General features: G+C 42.5%; 1 protein-coding gene across 2 annotated transcripts in view; it reads right to left on the bottom strand.

Annotated features, from left to right (window-relative positions):
- The window catches only part of HK1 (hexokinase 1), a 51,239-nt gene extending 30,159 nt beyond the window's left edge, over positions 1 to 21,080 (bottom strand). Inside the window, exon 1 of one of the 2 annotated variants that reach the window (XM_083740594.1) lies at positions 21,008 to 21,080. In XM_083740594.1, the coding sequence (XP_083596720.1) occupies positions 21,008 to 21,061 (54 nt within the window). In that variant the 5' untranslated portion in view covers positions 21,062 to 21,080. Of the gene's footprint in view, positions 1 to 7,641; positions 8,570 to 21,007 lie in introns of those variants that run through there. The other variant, XM_083740593.1, reaches the window with a different exon arrangement.
- Positions 21,081 to 21,457: the final 377 nt, after the last annotated feature.

Here is a 21,457-nt window from a genome sequence, read left to right as displayed (position 1 = left end):
CTATTTTCCTTCCTTATTTTGACAAAACAACATCCCTGGACTTACCCCTAGACTCAGATACCACAGGCCAGATAAAGCAATACTTTGGCAGCTTCTATGCGTGAGGATTCCTGACAGCTTGAAGGGTATAATGTTACCAACTGTGTCTCTGTCATGTGATGTTAAGCATCCTGAATGCAAGGAGAAATCTAACACTAGGCAAGTTGCATCTGGGTGGATACAGCAGAGCAAGCATAAGCAGCCAACTACAACTTTTGGCATCATAAATTCACATGGAATCAAGCTTTTTCAGTTCCCAAAAAGGGACAAGTCCCCCAATTTGAAAAGGTTCACCCACAAAGCAGAAATTGCACAAAAGCACTAGGGGAAAGGGGACGCGGGTGGCGCTGTGGGTTAAACCACAGAGCCTAGGACTTGCTGATCAGGTCGGCGGTTCGAATCCCCGCGACAAGGTGAGCTCCCGTTGCTCGGTCCCTGCTCCTGCCAACCTAGCAGTTCAAAAGGACATCAAAGTGCAAGTAGATAAATAGGCTCCGCTCTGGCGGGAAGGTAAACAGCGTTTCCGTGCGCTGCTCTGGTCCGCCAGAAGCGGCTTAGTCATGCTGGCCACATGACCCGGAAGGTGTACGCCGGCTCCCTCGGCCAATAAAGCGAGATGAGCGCCGCAACCCCAGAGTCGGCCACGACTGGACCTAATGGTCAGGGGTCCCTTTACCTTTACCTTTACTAGGGGAAAGGAGAAGTAGTGCTGGAATTCTGCGCTTGCAATCTCAAGCATATGTCTCCTGGGGTAAGTCCACTGAACACCTTGAAATTTACTTCTGAGTAAACACACATATAGCTGTTCTACACAGCAACCACCCTGAATGGACTAGGCTGCCTAAATATGAACTGAGAAGTTCTCCAGTTTTAAGAACTCACATTCACCAAGCAGTTCCAGGCAAGCTACCATCTTCCTACTTTGGCCCCCACCTGCAATAAGGACAACAACACTGGCCTACCGCACGGGGCTGTTGTAAAAATCTATGAGATAATGCAAAACACTCAGAAGTGCTGTGTATTCTTGAAGTTCCAAATGAACAGGATGCTGCTCTGTATCGAGGTGTTTTTAAACCAAAGCTCAGACTCAGCTTCCTTGCTCAAGTCCTCTATAACCATTTTGTCCTGTGTCATCTCATTTCTGCTTTGGTCTGGGATGTCTATACAGTAATCAACTCTAGGAGCTATGGGGAATGGGTGAGCTCAGAAGGGGATTAATTAGATGGCCTTCCTGTGCTGTGATTCTATTATTATCTACAGCCATTTCTGAAACACGCCCTGCAACATTCTTCCCTAGCATTCCCCTGACAAATAATCCAAAAATGATAAACTTTGCCTTTGACAAATTCAAATAATTTAGAAATCAAACAGGCTTTAAAAATGTAGTTTAACAAGCACTGAAGGATACAACATCCTTGAGCTTGTAACATCCTCCTTGTGTGATGTTAGATCAAATTTCTAAGTATAAGAACAAGTTTGTAGAAGAAGCAGCCATTTTGCATGGACACCCACCTTTCCCACAGTCGAGACAGTGCATCAACAAAACGAAAATGAAGATATTACACAGATAAATGGTGTGGGAAGAGCTTAATGCCTTAAATGCCTACGAGCCAGCTTCACCACTGAACTACAACACTTCGTCCAATCCCTACTCAGCCATGAAACTCCTTGTGCGGCCTTGAGAGAGTCGCAGTCTCTCAGCCTAACCTACCTCACAGAGTTGTTCTGAGGATAAAAGGAAGACAGGGTCGGGGGTGGGAAGCTATGTATCCCACTTTCAGTTCTTTAGAGGAAAGGTGGAATATAAATGTAATAATTTAATAATCTCACAGATCAACATGTGGAGGGCTAATACCACCAGACCTGCTCTCCACAGCAGCAACCCATGCACTAGGAATGGCTCGTCGGTCACAATCAAACTGTTTCCCACAGCAGAGCTGGTAACGCCAAGGTTGCAAGTTCAACCCCCGTACGGGACAGCTGCATATTCCTGCATCACAGGGGGCTGGACTAGATGATCCTCAGGGTCCCTTCCATAGAGTTGTACTCTATGATTCTATGACGTTGGCACACATGCTCCTTGTGGGCTGGCCGGGACCACTGGCCTATCAAAATTTAAAACTTTCAGTAGGCAAGCTAACACAATTGTTTCTCTTTCTGGAGAAACCTAAAGGTTTTACACAAAAAGGTGCCTTATAAATGCCTTATAAATGGGTTGCGTCTTTCAGTTTCTTAGTTAAATATGTCCTTATCGTGCTCGGTTGGTACAGCAAGAGACTCTTAATCTCAGGGTTGTAGGTTCGAGTCCCACGCTGGGCAAAAGATTCCTGCATTGCAGGGCGTAATAATAATAATAATAATAATAATAATAATAATAATAATAATTTATACCCCGCCCATCTGGCTGAGTTTCCCAAGCCACTCTGGGCGGCTCCCAATCGAGTGTTAAAAACAATACAGCATTAAATATTAAAAACTCCCCTAAACAGGGCTGCCTTCAGATGTCTTTTAAAAATAGGATAGCTGCTTATTTCCTTGACATCTGATGGGAGGGCGTTCCACAGGGCAGGTGCCACTACTGAGAAGGCCCTCTGTCTACTTCCCTGTAACCTCACTTCTCACTATGAGGGAACCGCCAAAAGGCCCTCAGAGGTGGATCTCAGTGTCTGGACTGAATGATGGGGGTGGAGAATAGATGAGTCTTCGTGGTCCCTTCCAACTCTACAGTTCTAACATTCTATGATACTATAAGGAGTTTGTGGGTGCCAGACTCCCGTGTGTTACGAGTTTCTGGAGAAGGCCACCTGAGCTACACCATGCTGGATCTCTTTAATGTACCAGTGGAATGTTGTGAGACCACACCCCCGTGCCTAGAATAATACCATATGAGATATTCACAAGGTGAGTGATCACATCATATCACATACCAAGATGCAAAACATGCCTTGCAGGGTTTTATTTTACCCAAGGGAATCACAAAGCCATTCTAGATGTAGCACCTTGAAATCTGTACCAGTTAGACTGCTACAAGAACTGAGGAATAAAGCCAGACCTTGACAATATGTATTGGTCTTGATATTGTTTGTAATTTCCATTATTTCCCAGAAGCACTCATTTGGCCCACACATGTCAATCGTTTTATTTTAGTTCCCTTCTCTAAATCTTGTAAGAATTCCTAAACCTTAAGTACCTAAGCGGTGTACAAAAAAACATAAGCAACAGAAACGTGGTCAAGATTGAAACTTTCCTTGTTGGGCCGAATAGCAGCTATAAAGATGAATGTATTGCCAAAACTGTTATTTTTGTTTCAGACCCTACAGATCGTGGACAAGGTGGAATGCTTTGGAAGGTGGCAGAAGGATATCACTAAGTTTGTTTGGCAGGGCAAAAGGCCCCGAATAAAGTTTAAGATATTAACTGATGCGAAAGAAAGAGGGGGATTTGCCCTGCCAGACTTGAGGTTATATTATGAATCCGCAGCCTTCTGCTGGTTGAAAGATTGGATTTTACTGGAAAACACTGACATCCTAGATCTGGAAGGGTTTGACAACGCTTTTGGGTGGCATGCATATTTGTGGTATGACAAGGTTAAAGTGCACAAACTGTTTAAAAACCACATTGTCAGGAGAGCAATTTTAATGGTCTGGACAAAATATAAAGACTTATTGGAGAGTAAGACTCCGAGGTGGCTCTCACCGGTGGAGGCCAAGGCACGTAAGAGACCTAATATGGAAGCCAATTGGCCTAAATATGAGGAAATTATTGAAAAGATTGGAGACAATTGGAGGTTGCAGAGCTTGGAAAAACTAAAAAACAAGGTGCGAGATTGGTTGCATTATGCACAAATTCAAGAGGTCTTTAAAGTAGACAAGAAGGTTGGATTCCAGGTGGAAAAATCGAAACTAGAGACAGAACTGTTAGAACCAAAAAGTAAACTACTTTCGAGAATGTATAACCTGCTGCTTAAATGGAATACTCAGGATGAGACAGTCAAATCCGCCATGATAAAGTGGGCGCAGGATTTGGGGCATAACATTATGTTTGAAGACTGGGAAAGGTTATGGAACACCGGAATGAAATTTACGGCATGTAGTGCCTTGAAGGAAAACATTATGAAAATGATATACCGGTGGTACATGACCCCAGTCAAGCTTGCTAAGATATATCACCTGTCTGATAATAAATGCTGGAAATGTAAAGAGGCGGAAGGGACATTCTTTCACCTCTGGTGGACCTGCCCGAAAGTGAAGGCCTTTTGGGAAATGATTCATAATGAACTAAAAAAGGTACTTAGATTTACCTTACCCAAGAAACCAGAGGCCTTCCTCCTGGGCATGGAGGAGAGAGTGCTTAAGAAGGACAGAACTTTTTTTATGTACGCTACTACAGCAGCAAGGATCCTGATTGCAAAACATTGGAAGACACAAGATTTACCCACACTGGAGGAATGGCACACGCAGTTGATGGACTACATGGAACTGGCCGAAATGACTGGCAGAATCCGAGACTTGGGAGAAGAAACAATTGAGGAGGATTGGAAAAAATTTAAAGACTATTTGGAAAAATATTATAAGTTGTATGAATGTTAAAAACCGCACCTTTTAGGAAATTCTAGCTTCAGTAATGTTAAATTAAAGAAATGGAAATTAAGGTACAAGAAGTCAGAGATAGAATAATGAAACAACTTTATTGTGTTAAAATGAAAACGTACATGATTTGGGTCATAATATATTTGAAATTGGGTAACATGATAAAATGGAAGATACAATAAGTATTGAAACAAGTTAACAAATTGCAGATGTTATGTATCACAGAGAATGCAGGGTTGGGAGGACGCGGGGAAGTCCAGTAGATTTGGAAAAAAGAACAAGAAAATTTGTAACTTTCTTTTTCTACTTTTATAATATGCTCTTTGTTCTTTTTTCTGTATTTCATAAAACTAATAAAAAATATTATAAAAAAAAAACATAAGCAACAACAGACAACTTAAAACAAAATATTACAAAAAGACAAGCTACATATAAAAATGATACATCCATACAAAGTTTCTGAGAGAAAGAAAGAAAAGTTTTCAGGCTAATCAAAAACAAAAATGTATGGTTTTAAAGAGGCAGGTAACATGTTTTTCAAGTTAGCATTTACTTATTGGCAGGGGTGGGAAAATTCCAAACCCCCAAAACTAAGCCATAGCTAACAGTTCTTGAGCCTTACTCAAACCCAAACTTTTCCCTATAAACTTTTCCCTATAAACTGTTTCCTATAATCATTTGAAGTGGGCAGTGCCCCAGTCCCATCTTGCCTGGCACTCTGCATGGCTGTAAGAGTCCATACTGGCACACCCTAATTGTGCTACTGACCCCAAGTGGCTTATCTAAGAAGCTAGGAGTCATTTGTTTGCTGAACACACCAGAGTACATATTTTTTATGTTTCTGTAAGGCAGATGAATGTAGATGCCTATCAGTAAGATTCTGAATACAAGGAGAAACATATAAGGATGGCTTGAACAGCAACTCTCACCAAGACTGCTGGAGCATTAAAGGCAGTGCTTCAGCATCACCTTCTAAGATAAGCAAGAGGCCTCCAGGGCTATCCTTTCTCCACTAAATTGGCTTCCTTCCTTCTCTCTCTCTTTATACACACCACACCCAAAACAATCAGTGAGCCACTTCCTTCAGGTATGCAAGTCTACACTATTGGGGAATATGTGTATCACAATCAAGAGATTAGGGATAATCACACAGCCCTTCCCCATCTGCTAGTATTCTCCTTTCCAGTACAGGGTGGCAAAAGATCACTGGGATCTAATGAATGAACATCCTACCCAGAAAACCCCAATAGCCTTTTCTGCACAATAAGCTTGATACTAGTAGATATGTTCGTTTTTGCACAAAATAAAATCCAGAATAACTCAGTGAAACAAAGATTTGTCTGCATACTACTTCCTATTTTGAATGGTTAGTTTTAGCCCCTTTGGACTGTTTTGCAAAATGTTAGTTTTTAACAGGTTGTAAGTGATTGCAGATGCAAAGAATAGAGACCATGAAGCGGATTCATACAGGCCATAGTAGCTCCACAGTCTGGCTATAATATATCTTAGCTATTATTTTTTACTGCTTTTGCAAAAAATGACCAGCACATTTTCAAGTGTGCCTTCAGTACTATGAGCTTGATGATGATATCTGCATTATTTTTAAAACCTCATCAATCTAAACAGGCCAAATATCAGTTTCCCAGAAAAATTCCACATGCTGCAAAAGTGATAAAATACCAACACATGGAAAGGTGATGGTAAGTAATGAAGCTTGTTTTGAGTTCACAGTTTTGTTTAACATGCAAGCAACAATAGAGTCATCATGACAGGCCTCCATAGGAAAACACCAATGATAGGGTAGAAAACTACATTTCTGAAGCAAAGTAGAAAATGTCTATGATGATTTCTTTCTGGTAATTTTATATTGGATAATTTATTATTTCCTCTCCATGATAATCAGATCCCTCCCTTATCAGCGACGCATTTCTGAAACACAGAAACACTAACATCTGCCTAATAAAATATTATTGCTGCGAAACATGCTCATTAGCTCAACTTACAGCACTGGGCAAGTTAACATGTTAAAATATTGGCCCAGTGCCCAGGTAGAGGCCTACTATACATCTCTCCTGAAAAGGAGATATTTTCCCCCATATTTCTGGGATGGTGTCCTTAAGAGACCTCCTGGGCAATATGGGACCAAAGTGAATATAATAAATCCAGCTCAGCAAAATGCCCAATTTTACTTTTTTACCTATCAAATCATTTACATCTTTGGAATCTAATTAACAAGCTTAGCCTTATCAGTCCCTTTTGCGGGGTCCTGCTATCTTCTTACGATTGCTACCAATCCCAGAAGAGCAACCTACAGGTAAACCCAGCACCTGTCTTGGTAACAAATTCCAGAGGGAAGATTCAAGACGCAGATTATGCTCTAGTCCACAAAAAAAACCGTGCCACAAAAGAAACCTGTTAGTCATTCAGGTAACCCAAGGCTCTCTTTTGTGTCTAGAGGCTTATCATTGCAAGTTACAAAGAATGCACCTGTTTTTACCCGGCCCTAAACACGCATCTGTATACACGATTTCAGTAGGCCCTGAATGCTCACATTCATAAAAGACCTAGTCCACAATTCCCACAGTCACTTAGCGGATGACCAGCCGTTTATAGTAATAAACACATGATAGACGGATCCAACTCAGGGGGGGGGGAGAGAAGGGGAGTAAACCATGATTGTTGCGTTACTCATCGCTGCTCTGACATCTACATCCTGCTTCAAGGACACTGCAGCTCGTTCGGAAACCTTGCAATGGGCCGGATCTTTCAAGCTTTTTTTAATAAAAAAAAAAACCCAAAAAAACTATATGATCAAGGCAGAGGTTAAAAGATAAAATAAATGATGCCAGTTTAATATTCTGGATGCTAAGAAATGCATGTACATACGTATATATAAACACAAATTATGCACCCCATTGGTTTTTAAATAAATAAATAAATATCCCTCCCACCCCCATCAAGACTGAAGAACTTGAACCTGCAGGTTTTTAAGGACGTTCGCTTTGTACCTTACCTTTTTGACCTGATCATCCTTTAATTCTGTGAAGTAATAGGCCAGAAGCTGAGCAGCTATCATTCTGTCTGGTTAAATAAGAGCTTTTTCCCAGTGTGGTTTTGCTAACCAGCACAATTGGGGCGGGGGAGGGCAGCTGAAATTTGCAAGGATGCAAAACGATCCGTTTCTCTCCTCCCCTTTCTTCTTACAAGCGAAAGATTCTAGAGGTCCTTGGTTCAGCCTAACAGGGTAAAATATATAAATATAAAATGCAACGCTCTCTCTCTTTTTCCCTCCTCCTTTCCCTCCACGCGATAGCGACCGACTATAAACCTGCCCACTTCCTGCCTTGCGATTGGCTGTTCAAGGAGCGGTCGCGAAAGAAGCGATTTCCACACCCTCCTCCTCCCGCCGCTGCCGGTTTGATGGACAACCTCCGCTGCCTTCTATGTGCAGGAAGGGGAGGATGCATGGCCATGGTCACCCCGGACGGGCATGCATCCGTGCACGTTCCTCACGTCCCTACACATCCTCAAGACGTGTTTTAATGGCCTATACCCGCTCTCAACACCTTCCGGGAGAAAGAGATCCAGACCACCGCCAGGCTCGGGTCAGCTCCCTACAGATGGGCAATGCATTTTCATTGCTTTCCTTAAGGCAGAACATCTCTGCGCCGAAAAGCGCAACTCCTTGAGCACGCAAGGGCGGAACTGTGAAAGCAGGCTTTAAATAAATTATACCCCCAAAAAAGACAGCGGAACTGCTGTGTCACTGCAAAAGAAATGCATGCCTTTTGAAAGCAGCGCGCAATATTTGACCCAAGCGCTTGCTAAGGCTCTGGCTGGTGCATTTTGCCTTCTGCTATTATTAGCGAAAGGAAAACAGGCAGCGGAACGGATAAGACAGACACGCGCACGCTACTTCTAGACACTCGACCGTCTGCTGAGCAATGTGGGCGTTGCCCAAGTCGCTGTCATGTGACCTGCTGACGAGGACGCCGATGATGCAGCATCCTCTCGGCTTTTTCTTTCTCGGCTCTCTCCCACCCTTCGGAATAGTATTTGCAACAAGGGCTATTTCGACCTGCTTTGTTTGAAAGCTGGTAAATCGAAGAGCGTTATGTGTCCTGACCTTGCTGCATTAGGGAAGCTTAATGTGCCTGAGATATAATAAGCACCTTTAAAACACCTTTAAAACAAACAAAAAGAAGACATTTTACGGTAATATATTACCGTAAGCGTAAGATTAACCCTACCAGCAGACTTTACAGCGGTACCCAAAGGTTTAGAACTATATGCATTTTTTTAAGTCACGTATAGGATCCGGCTGTAAGAGGGGGATACGTAATTGGGAGCCGTACATTTCTATATACTCTGGTTATAAAATCCTGACTCCAAATCTGTAAGATCATGGAAGCAAGTCCCAAGAATATGCCAGTTTTTCCAAGGAGCAGCAGGTCTTGGCAGGTTTGTAGGACATTTTTACTAGTTAATGCTAAATAGTTGCCTGGCCACATTCCTTTGCTGTCCCTCATATATCAAGGGCAGCTAGCTGCCAGTTCCTCCATAGCCTCAGCATCAGAGAACAGGATAGTTGTCATATTTGTCCTGTAAAGCAAGGCATAAAGCCTAGGAACTATAGTTTACCTCTCACAGAGCTACCATCTCCAGTGCTCTTAACAAACTACAGTTCCCAGGAGGATTTGGGGGGAATCATGTGCTTTAAATGTGCATTGGATGTACTTTAAACATGGGTTTGTGGTTCTGCCAGTACCCCTTCATATTACAAGACAAAGCTCAAGCGATGGAATGTTACTCCATCCCAAAATAGAAAAACATCATTCCACCTCAAAAACTTGATGTCAGAGGGCATGCTAAAAGGCTTTTCCTGGACATCTGGTTTTATGTGTGTACAAGCCAGGATTCTTCTCCATCCCTCCATTCATTCTTTCATGTGATCCCTCATCTGAAGTTTGACAGGGTACATCCCAGATACAGAATTATGACCTTAGGAAGGGCCCATGGCATCAGAAATCTTCTGACACAACGATAATATGACATGGAAAGATGGAGGGAAAAATCAACTCAGGACCATAGTATTGGAGGATGGAGAGATCAATCCTTCCCCCTGCACTATTTTCCGGATACAGTAGAATCTCAGTTTTCGAACGTAATCTATTCCAGAAGACCGTTCAACTTTCGAAGCATTTGAAAACTCAGGATCAACGGGCTGGCTGCAAAATCACCTTCAAAAGGCACCTTTGAAAACGGAAGCAATTACTTCCAGGTTTTCAGCATTTCGGTTCCAAATTGTTCGGCATCCGAGGTTCCACTGTAATTTTAAATCCCACCTCCCAAGCTGTTTCTTGCCTTATGGAAAGAAACATACAGGTATATATAACATATTACTGGTTACTTTTTAACTAATATTACGAGGAACTTTAATTGGCAAGAGGCCAATTCACCAGGTACATGAAATAAACAGAGAAGATGGTCATTTTAATGTTGATTATATTTAAATGTCTTTCTTGCTCTGTCCTGTCCTGGTTCATTTCCCAAATGTTAAAGGAACCAGGCTACACTTGGCATGGCCAAACCCATGAAATTAACAGGATTTCCTGAGCAGATAAACAAGGGGCTGGGAAAAATGCATGCCTGTATTTGCAGCTGCAGTTTTCAGTGTAGTTGAGATAAGTGTACGCTGTGTAGAAGTGAGGACACCACAGAGCAATTAAGTACCGTATTTTTCGCCCTATAGGGCGCACTGGCCCATAGGGCACACTTATTTTGGGGGGGGAGGGGAAACCCCCCCCCCCGACCCCCAAAGAGCAAAGAAGCCACGACAGCGTGCGGGATGGATCCCGCTAGCTGTCCTGGCTTCGTTTTTAGCCTGGGGCTGGGGGTCCGGGAGCAATGGCGAGATTGCGCAACCTTGCCATTGCTACCAGAGCTTGCTTGCGGGGCTGGGGGCGGGGGAAGCTCAAGCTTCCCCCAACCCCAGCCCCCAGAACAGTGCGCCCCGCTGTGCTCCCCAGGTTTCGGGCTGCAGGGTGCTGTCTTGCGGATAGCTTCCTGAAGCCTGTATTCGCCCCACAGGACGCACACACATTTCCCCTTCATTTTTGGAGGGGGGAAAGTGCGTCCTATGGGGCGAAAAATATGGTATTCTTGAGAATTCGCCTTGAACAGTTCTAAAAGGGGCAACAGAATTTTGTGTTGGGGAAAATATGTTCTTGCTCTTTCATTTGCCCTCTAATACTGCAAATAAAACATTTTTTCTCCATAAAATAGAGGACATCAGGTCCTTCATCTGGGCAACAATATAATGTTCTTTCCTTGTGCAGGGAGAGGAGTGCAAGGCAGGAATTGAAAGAATTCCCAGCTCATACTTTGCAGTCCTGTGCTTTGATGCTTCATCAGTGTTCACATCGAAATTTCCACTAAAGTGCTCGCCTTGAATTGCTCCTCTCTGCCTGTAGGCCTTACCCTGCATCCTGAGTACAGTGTGCAGAAACCAATGCACACACACATACAATTTATGATCAACATAGCTTTGTCTTAGCACTGTTCTTCTGGTATATCTGCCAAAAAGGTTATCTGGTCAATCTATAATAAATTCTGAAAATCTATAGGTGGTATGCAGAAAGTTTTGTACTCTCTTCTCATCCAAATTCACTGGAAATTTAAGAATTCCCCTTTTCTATCTGTAGCTCTTTATGTGGCTCTTTTAGATCCCAGTCTTGGTTGGGAAGGCCGAGACATACAGTACATTTTGAGTACAAACTACATGTGACATCAAAGATCCATGATCAGATCAAACTCAACTGTTGTTGTTGTTGTTGCTTAAAAGTAGCTGCAGAGTGCTCTCAGTTGAATTGGGAGCAGTGGCACAGGGCAAGGGTTTATTTTTTATTTTATTGCCTTTTTGGTCCATTTCCTTCCCATGTTGGCTTCACAATCTAAATCCACCCGCCTGAAACTTCTATTGGCCTCACATAGACTTATTCCACTGCCACTCTGGGGTTAATGAGCTTTGTGGAGCAATTTAGATCAGAGAAAGGGTTAAAAGAAATCCTCTCCCAGTGCTTCAACCCTTTAAAAATATCCCCATTATATTGCTTATTAAAAAATAAAATGGTTGTGAGAAAGGGGGTTGGGACTGAAGCTCAAAAAATCTGAGAAACCATTAAGCCATTCTCAATTTCTTGGTTCACCAGACCTCACAAGCTACGTGCACATTCACACATATACACTTAAGTGGATGACAAAAGGTCTTACTAAATATGGGAATACACTGCAAGCTTAAATATAGCTTGGGCAGTGATGTTGATATCTTATTTGAAGTACAGTATCTTGCTAAGCGTGAGGGGGTGGGGGAATCTACAACCAACACCTCAGCTAACTTTACATTAGACAAACTGATACACCTAGGCTGTGATACACTACCCACTTACTTGGTAGTAAGTTCCTTTGACTTCAGTAGGAATTACTTCTGAGTAGACCTGCACAGGATTGCACTGCCCACATGATTTTCCAGAAAATCTTGAGACAGGAATACAAGGCCATAACCACACCATACATTTAACACACTTTAACAGTCATGGCTACCCCCAAAGAATTCTGGGAACTGTCGTTTGTTAAGGGTGGTGAGAGTTATTAAGGAACTCCTATTCCTCTCAGAGAGTTACAATTCCCAAAGTGCTTTAACAACCAATCCCTCTTCCTAGAGAATCCAGTCCGAATTTTATTTGGGACCACCTAGACCCATGTGAACCTGATAGGCAATAGAAACAGGCCTTTTTCAGTAGCGGCCCTAAAATTTGGAGCTCCCTCTCATGAAATATCTCCTGCCAACCTAGCAGTTCGAAAGCACGTCAAAGTGCAAGTAGATAAATAGGTACCGCTCTGGCAGGAAGGTAAACGGCGTTTCCGTGCGCTGCTCTGGTTCGCCAGAAGCGGTTTAGTCATGCTGGCCACATGACCTGGAAGCTGTATGCCAGCTCCCTCGGCCAATAAAGCGAGATGAGCGCCGCAACCCCAGAGTCGGTCACAACTGGACCTAATGGTCAGGGGTCCCTTTACCTTAACCTCATGAAATATACACATGGCCCATTCTTATTATCCTTTAAACTGGCTTGGAATCTTTTCTATTGCAATCCACTTTTAATTAACATGCTCAGCTGGGTTGTTACTCGCTTACAGTACTGCTGGTTTTATCTTAATTTAGTTTTGCTTTTTTAATTAAAGTGTTGCTAAGTTTTATTTTTAACTGCTGCTGCTGCTTGGCTTCTGTAATTATAGTTAGACTACTTTTACTAAATTGTTTTTTAATGGTTGTTATTTTTTAAACAGTATTCATTACAGTACTGTAAGCCATTTTGTGAACTCACCTTAAAAAGCTGGGTACAAATGTGTAAATAGCCTGCAGTTCCAAATGTGGAAAGCTACTGAAATAAAACACGATTATATAATAAAGCACATCACCATAGCGTGTGGTATTAAAAAATATTAATGTTCCATTGTAATGAAGAAGGAGAAGCTTAAGTTTAGGAAAAGCTCATTCTTCTAATTATAGTAGTGAGTTAAAAAAAATTTGGAAAGGATGAACAGGCCTATTGAGAGAACCTTTCATTTTGTCAAAGGCTAACTCTGCCTTGAGTCATGTGTGCCTTGCTCCCATTGAATCAGAAGACAGAATGGCAGCCCAAAGCCAGCAATGAACAGAAGCAGCAGTAGGGAAATCCTTATAATAATTGATGCTACAGGACAGATTAGTTTTAAAATATGAGACTCAAGTTATAACTCACTGCAACATCATTTTTTAAATATGTTACAGTGGTACCTTGGGTTACAGACGCTTCAGGTTACGCGATTTCAGGTTGTGCACCATGCTGAACCTAGAAGTACCAGAATGGGTTACTTCCGGATTAATGGCGCTTGCGCATGCGCGGAAGCACCGAATCACAACCCACGCATGCGCACAGGCGGCACTGCAGGTTGTGAACGTGCCTCCTGCACGGATCACGATTGCAACCCAAGGTTCCACTGTATTTCATGTCTCTTAAGTGCTATTTTTCTAAACAAAGTGGTGCTGGAACTCACCCTGAATGCCTTCCTTGTTCTCTTAGAGTGGCAATGGCGCCCACCTGAGAGGTCCTGCCAGGACAGAGTTCTAGAAAGTTCCGGCTGGAAAAAAGCCCTGGCTGCAACATATGTATTCCCCTTGATTCCATTCCACACATCTTGAATTCCAGAATAAGAAAACTATCCTCTGCATCATACACACAGCCATATTCTTTACTCAGTACTGGCCTAAATATGTCAGAAGCAGAGAAAAGATGGGTATATAGTATCAGTGGAACGTTTGAATAAATAGCTCCAGATGATGACCCAAATCACAACAATATGATGAATGGTCCTAGACTTAAGATAATGCCAAACGTAAGGGTAAAATAGGGTTGCTACATTACCACAGAGACTATACAGCTACAAAAGAGGCAGATCTCAACAGATTTTCTTATTACTTGTTCACTATGCCATCAATAAAACATGGGTGGCGCAGGGACGCGGGTGGCGCTGTGGTCTAAACCACAGAGCCTAGGGCTTGCCAGTCAGAAGGTCGGCAGTTTGAATCCCCGCGACAGGATGAGCGCCCATTGTTAGGTCCCAGCTCCTGCCCACCTAGCAATTCGAAAGCACGTCAAGTGCAAGTAGATAAATAAGTACTGCTCCAGCGGGAAGGTAAACGGCGTCGCCAGAAGCCGCTTAGTCATGCTGGCCACATGACCCGTCTCCCTAGGCCTATAGAGTAAGATGAGCGTGCAACCCCAAAGTCGTCCAAGACTGGACCTAACAATGGTCAGGGGTACCTTTACCTTTATGCCATCAAAAGCTCTACTACCCAAGAGCTACTAAGATACTATCATTGAGGATTAGTGCAAATTAGGTAGTTCCTCAGTAGCCTGCAAACAATATAACATTTATTCTCCCCCCACCCTACACTCTGTTTACCATAACATTAATCTTTGAGCAACAAAGTGAGTGATTTCTTATTTTCCACCATCAAATTACAGAAAGGTCTTTGTGAGCTACCCACAAAAGGCTCCAAAGGGTCAACAGGTTTAAAGCTTATCAGTACATAATTATACAGTCATAATATTGGTAGGATTCCTTTTCGGAGTCACTGTGTATTCTTTGCTTGGTGTGTTTAATCATTCCCTCTGCCATGAAGCTCACTGGTTGACTTAACTCTCAGCCGAACCTACCTCAGAGGGTTGTTCTGAGGATAACATGCGGGGGGAGGAAAGCTATGTACGCCACCTTGGGCTCCTTGAAGGAAAGGTGGGAGATAAGCCCAATAAACAAATAAATAAAAATAAAAACTAAATTGTTGGTTAATCCTTTCTTTTTTGGGGGGGTTCTGTCTTTGCTTTTCACCCTGCTTCGGTATCTTTAGCAGCGACATGGCCAGCAGAAAGATTACACTGATGAATTTTCTCCTAGTGTGAAGGAAAGCTGTGGTAAATTTATTTGCATCGGGCTACTAGTAAAGCCCAAGGACTGAGGCAGTAAGATGCTAAGAGCCAGATTTATGACTCACTCTTGCCTTTACCTCTTTGTAATATATGTCACTGAACTGAGAACAACTCAGGAAATGGCAGGAAAATACTGGTTTGAATTTAGACACAATTTTCACCTTGCTGAAGGGCAGAGGGGAGAAAAAACAGACACCACTGTGCGGCAAGACCTTGGTGCCTATACTCATGTTCCCTACTAGGAGATTTTATCAGGGGTAAATGCCCTGAGGGGATTCTCTGAACGCATACAAAGGTCACACACTAGCCAGTTTAAAACAGCGCTCGCTGGAGGAACTATTTTTGTGGCATATAACACACCAGGAGTGTGCATTTGTGAAGGGCAAGTAGGTCTCCTGAGAAACGTGACACCAGCAAAGATGGAGAGGATCCTGCCAGCTGGTGGTCATGCAAGAGCTTTTAAGGTAAAGGTGAACAGCAAACTGAGGAAATATAACATTAAGGAGAGGCCAACAGGCATGTCGCTAAAACATCAAGCTGATCTAAAAATAAATAAAGCTTAATTTTCAAAAACAAACTAGGGGCTAAGATGGGTTAGTTGGATGCTGTAGACGCAGAGAGATTGCACTCGGGCTTTACTCTAGAAGCAGACTGGATTTATGAAGGCAACACACAGTCGACATCAGACATCGCAGTGTCAGCTGCAGAACCCACTGCTGCCTAATGTTGAAGCAGCACCTTCATCACCACTTGAGGGAATGAGGCTGATGCATGTCAGGATGAAAAAAATGACTGCACTAAAATGGCCTAGATACCACGATTATCGCTAAAGCAGACTGCAGTGTATTCTGCTCAGTCTCCCCAAATATACAACCATTTTACTGCTGTGCTTAAAAACTAGAAGTGAATAAATGTTAACCGTTCGCACCATACTTTCTGCTATGAATCACTTTCTTATTATTTACTTTACCTCAGAAACTTAACAGAAAGTTTAAGAGCGTGTCTATACAGTAATGAAGCAGTGCATATTTACCACCCACCCCCAACTCTAGTAACTCCTCCCCATGGCGTGGCATGGGTTTCCAGCACCCAGGACCGCATGGAGGGGTAGGTGGGAGGGAAAGAAGGAAATAGATGGAATACGCATGTGCATTCAACTGCCTAATGGTGACCGAGTCACCCAGGAGACTGCAGCTGCAAAAGAAAGAAAGTAAGAGTCATTCAATTGTCTGGAGAGGTCACGTCCTGGTTTACATGGAGAAACCGTTTTCAACAGAGTCCAGTGACAGAAGCACGCAGCTATATTGAGGCCGCACCAGGAGTTGAAATTTTGCGCCCTTAACAATTTTGTACCCAGGGCAACTGCCCCTTTGCCCCCCGCCCCATGCTACACCACTGCTTCTCCCCCAAAAAACTGTACAACTCCCTGTTAGGAAAAAAACATTGAAAAACCCTCCAGAAAACAATTCCTAAAATTCTGTGAAAGGAAGGTGTGACCATTAAAAGTTCATAGCAAAGACAAACACTGAGAGCCTTTTGCACACATTACACTTAAAACAACTTTGAGTGTTCTGTGCATGGTTACCTAGAGGCAAGCCTCATTCAATAGAATATATCTTTAAATTTGCATGGTATTTACCTGGCATGTGTTTGCATTTATGTATGCATGTGAGAGATAGCGCAGTATAATCACAAAGAATGTTGGGCTTGGATAGGGAACACTTGGTTTCAAATTTTGACTCAGCTAGAAAGTGTGCCAGGTAATTCTGGGTCATTCATTATATTTCAACAATCCTGTGAGGTATCATATTGTATTCCTGGCCTCCTTGGAAGAACGAATACATGTGTAATAAAATTCACATTCTTCCATATGTTTGCATTACAGATGAAGGAAACTATTTAAAATTCAAATTACCAGGACCCTGAATTTTAAACGCAGGTGACCCCTTCTTAGAAAGAGACCCCTGCTGGTGAAGTTTAGTATAAATAAATAAAAATAGCTTTAGCCTTAGCTTGTTAATTACATGAATTTTAACTGATTGATTGATCAATGAATTTATTCCATCTGAATAAATCTGCATGTAAGAATTATAGTTCTGAAGCTAAAAGTATAACTTTATTTGTGCCTGATGTGCAGATGTTTCGTGGTTGGCTCCATCTTAAAAGAGGCATTTGTTCCTGTGCTACAAAGTGAGGGGAAGCTGGATAGCTTTTCTTTGGGGGTTTTAAGTACATACTCTTTTTTATTTTTTTAATGCTTCCCAATTAATCGAGGGCACATTTTAATCAATTAAAAGTGTCTTAACTGATTACTTTATTCATCAGTGAAATGTTGCATCCATAAAAAATAGCCTTTGAACTTGGTGTCAGCACATCTGTCATTAGTAAAATACAATTAAAAGTACCCCACAGTGTAATCCTATGGGTGCCTACTCAGAAGAAAGTTCATGGATTGTGCTCCCACACAGGTATGTATGGGAAGGATTGTAGGCAGGTCTGTATTGGCTCTGTTCTGTGGTTAGGAGTATCTCTGGTTACCATAAGTAAATAAGAGGACTTCTGTGTTGGTTACTGTAACCGCAGGAAAGGAAAAGCAGAAGAACTATCAGTGTGAAATGCAGGTAAAATGGTCAGAACTCTTTGCTTTGTCTGACCTTGGCCAAGCCAGTTTCTCATTGTACTGAATCAGTAAGACACTCCCTTCTTATCTTTCAGGGTGTGAAGCTTGCATTTGTATATAAGCCACAGTTTAAACCCTTCATATGAAAGTATTTCATTACTAAGTAAGCCTTGGTAAAGAGGCAGGAGACTGAGAGAAGAAGAAAAAAGTATACTGTATTCATGAAAGCTTAAAGAAAAGTATTATACAGTGGAACTGCCAAGCTGTTTTTTGCCCACTTGTAGTGAAGAATCCAACAGCTGTATTTATGCACTAGCACCCTCTAGTGATCACGGGGGGAATATCATTAGGTCACACTTCACAATTTTAAGACAGAATACATTGGAGGAAAACTTGAAGGAAACACAAATTTGTTTTGCAGAAAAAGGGACCATGAAGTGTACATCCCCCCCCCATCCCAATAGCTTCTGCATCCAATTTTCTTAAAAGCCGATCTTAAAACTTTCACTGGTTTGAGCCAATTGTTCTTTCAAATAAGCAAATTCTGAATTACCATCTGTCCCGGCCTCCTGTGACGCAGTGCGAGGCCCCACCTCTTCCGTACCGGCACAGCACATGTTCATTGGCCGCCGCATGCATTCTGGGCAGAGCATCCCCACAGGTGAGGGTGGCGGAGGCCGAGGCAGCCGCTCAGGGCCTTTTCCCGGAGGGAGGGAGCCGGGCCCGGCCTTCTTCCCTCCGGGTGGTAGGTTTCGGTTTCGTTCCCCCCACCAAATGCTGATTCTGCCGCAGCTTCAAAGACTTTTAAATGACCACAATCCTTGCATACGATGTGTCCCAGACTTGAAACCAAACTGAAAAATATCCCCTTGGGAAGTCAGCTGGGCCACCCGCAGCTGGGCCACCCTGCAGCCAGAACTACCAGCTGGTGAGCGCAGCCTGCCACTTTGCTGGACAGCTGATCGGGGCTCGCTCACCTCGCCTTGGGCTGCTGTGGCGGCGGTGACAGAGGGGTGCACACTCTGCCCCTGGCAGCGCTTGCTGCAGGCGGGGGTAGTCTTATACGGCCAGTATATCCCAAACTCTGTATTTTAACCAGAAAAGTTGGAGGTCGTCTTATACGCCCAGTCGTCTTATACGCCGGAAAATACGGTATATGGTGTTCTGTGGGTTCATAAAAATTATGTGTGTGAATTACCACACACTTCCTGTAGAAAGCTAATCTCTTAAGGAGAAAGCCAAGCACATGCCACAGAAATCCTCCAAAGAGGGAGATTCTTTTCTCCATTTGCACTTTCATACAAGCCTACCTAATTTGCAGTTGCCAAGTGTTTTGTGAAACACTTCCTAAACCAAAAATGCATACAAAAAAAGAAGGATAAATTAGGGCAGCCTTCCCTTGTATTATATAAACATGGTTCCAAACACGGTTGGCAAGCCCTAATAAAGCAGAAGCACCATGGTCAACTTGTGCATCTGGCAACGTAGTAAATCAATTGGTGCTTATTACATGTTAATTCTTTATTACACATAAGGCTTTAAAAATATCTCTCATTCCTCTTAATTCAACCCTTGTCCTTTCATTTTAAAGTTAAGCGTCTCTAACCCTGACAGACTGGAAACTTGGCATAAATGAAGCTTTGCATTGTTCTAGCAGTAATCTTGATACCAAGCCAGAATGTCTTTAGCAACTGCTTAGCGACCACATAGCAGAAAGGTTACATTTGTGTGAATGGTTTTATTCTTACAGAGGCTGAGAACAAAGGGGCAGGGTGGGTCTAGCGGATGTGAAGTGTGAAGATCAAGCTGAACCTGGGACCGAACTTTGCTACTCTGGGCCTACCTAATGGATGCTCCCAAGTACTGTATGAGAAGAGGAGAAATGGAGACATTTCTCGATTCCTAGAATATAGCTTTTGACAGAGTTTTGCAACTCTAGCATTCTGGAGCACAGGACTTTGCTCCCCATTCCATGTCTCTATAAAAGCAGTGCTAGTACATAGCAAACCCCACTAAGAGGCAACATGTGTCTGCATGATGCACCTCTTTAGCTCATGTCTCACCATGCTCCTATTTTTTTCTTAATACAAAGGATCCCTGGCCAGGATCCTTTGTATGTATGAGTATCGTCCCATTGTTGGCATGGGTGTGGATTAGGGTTGGTCTGTTTAGGTGGGATAATTCCTTCTACAGTGGTACCTCGGGTTACATACGCTTCAGGTTACATACGCTTCAGGTTACACACTCCGCTAACCCAGAAATAGTGCTTCAGGTTAGGGTTAGGGTTAGGGTTAGGGTTAGAAATCATGCTCCGGGGGCGCGGCGGCAGCAGGAGGCCCCATTAGCTAAAGTGGTGCTTCAGGTTAAGAACAGTTTCAGGTTAAGTACAGATCTCCGGAACAAATTAAATACTTAACCCGAGGTACCACTGTATCTGATTTCTATTTCCCTTCTTCCAAGGTAACTTCGCATAAGGAAGAGGGTGCCCTAGGTGTAAAGGTTTGATAAGGAAATAAGGAGTTAACAAAACATTTCTGAAAGTCCAAATACATGATGTCTTCTAGGCCTTCACAACTTCGAACCACTGACTCCACCACAATATTGTATGCTAAGGAAAATGCTATCCTGCTCCCACCCAAATCACTCTGTTTATGTGGTTACTTTGTGGAGTATGGTTGAACAAGTGTCACAAGTAGCTATTGGATATATATTTTTAAAAATGTGACTAGTGACAAGTAGGACAACTCTCCCATTGTCCAAGACTTTTAAAAGTTATTATTTGCAAAATTTTGTTGTACTCCCAAATTCTCAACCTGTAATGTGGGAGCACATATTGAGACAGATTACTTTTAAGCCAATAAACACAGCAATCTCTCTCATGTCCTCCAGTAATGTCTACGACATAAACTTTTTGTTTTAGTTTGCAATCATTTTTATTATCTGAACTCATCACCCCTATATTACTCTTACACATGAATGCAAATATATTCAGTTTTTTAAAAAGGTGGTAAAGAGTAGCATAGATATTGTGTTCCCTTCCTTTGTGCACAAGCTACATGGATAAGGGACATTTAAAAAGACACACACTAGATTCTTACACAGTAACCAAAAGAGTCTTTGACATGCTTTTAGTGACCGTGGAGAAAAGCCCCAACACAAAATGACATGCCTCCTTCCAGTTTCCAGTGAGTGAGGTTGATGCTTTTATTTATCTAAATTAAGTCACCTACTTTGTATTCTGAAGAACCATAGTCTGATCTGTCAGGCTCCTCATCTGTGGCCATCACTGGAGCATCTCTTCCTGGTTCACATTATAATTCCAAAGGTCTGTAAAAGTAAAGAATGGATAAAGTCAAATTTCATTTAAAAACTTTCCACTCAGTAAAGCATATTAATTGGCAAGACCATTGGCCATGTCTATAATACTACTAGCACATACACATAAAATAAGCAAATCAGCAATTATGCATTTAATTAATCTGTTTTAATTTAATTTAATCAACAGGCCACATAGCAACAGTTATCAGCCTCTTGTCTATTGCAGATTTTGCCAACCTGGTACCTTCCAGATGTTTTAGACTACAATTCCCATTAGCCTCTGGCCAGGTTGGTGAAGGCTGGGCTAATGCAACTTCCTTTCGATGAAGCAAAACCAATCCTGTTAAACAAAGTAACAACAA

This window comes from Podarcis gaigeae, assembly GCF_964106915.1.
Source record: "Podarcis gaigeae genome assembly, chromosome: 5".
NCBI lineage: Eukaryota > Metazoa > Chordata > Lepidosauria > Squamata > Lacertidae > Podarcis > Podarcis gaigeae.
This window is presented reverse-complemented; position numbering and strand designations above follow the sequence as displayed.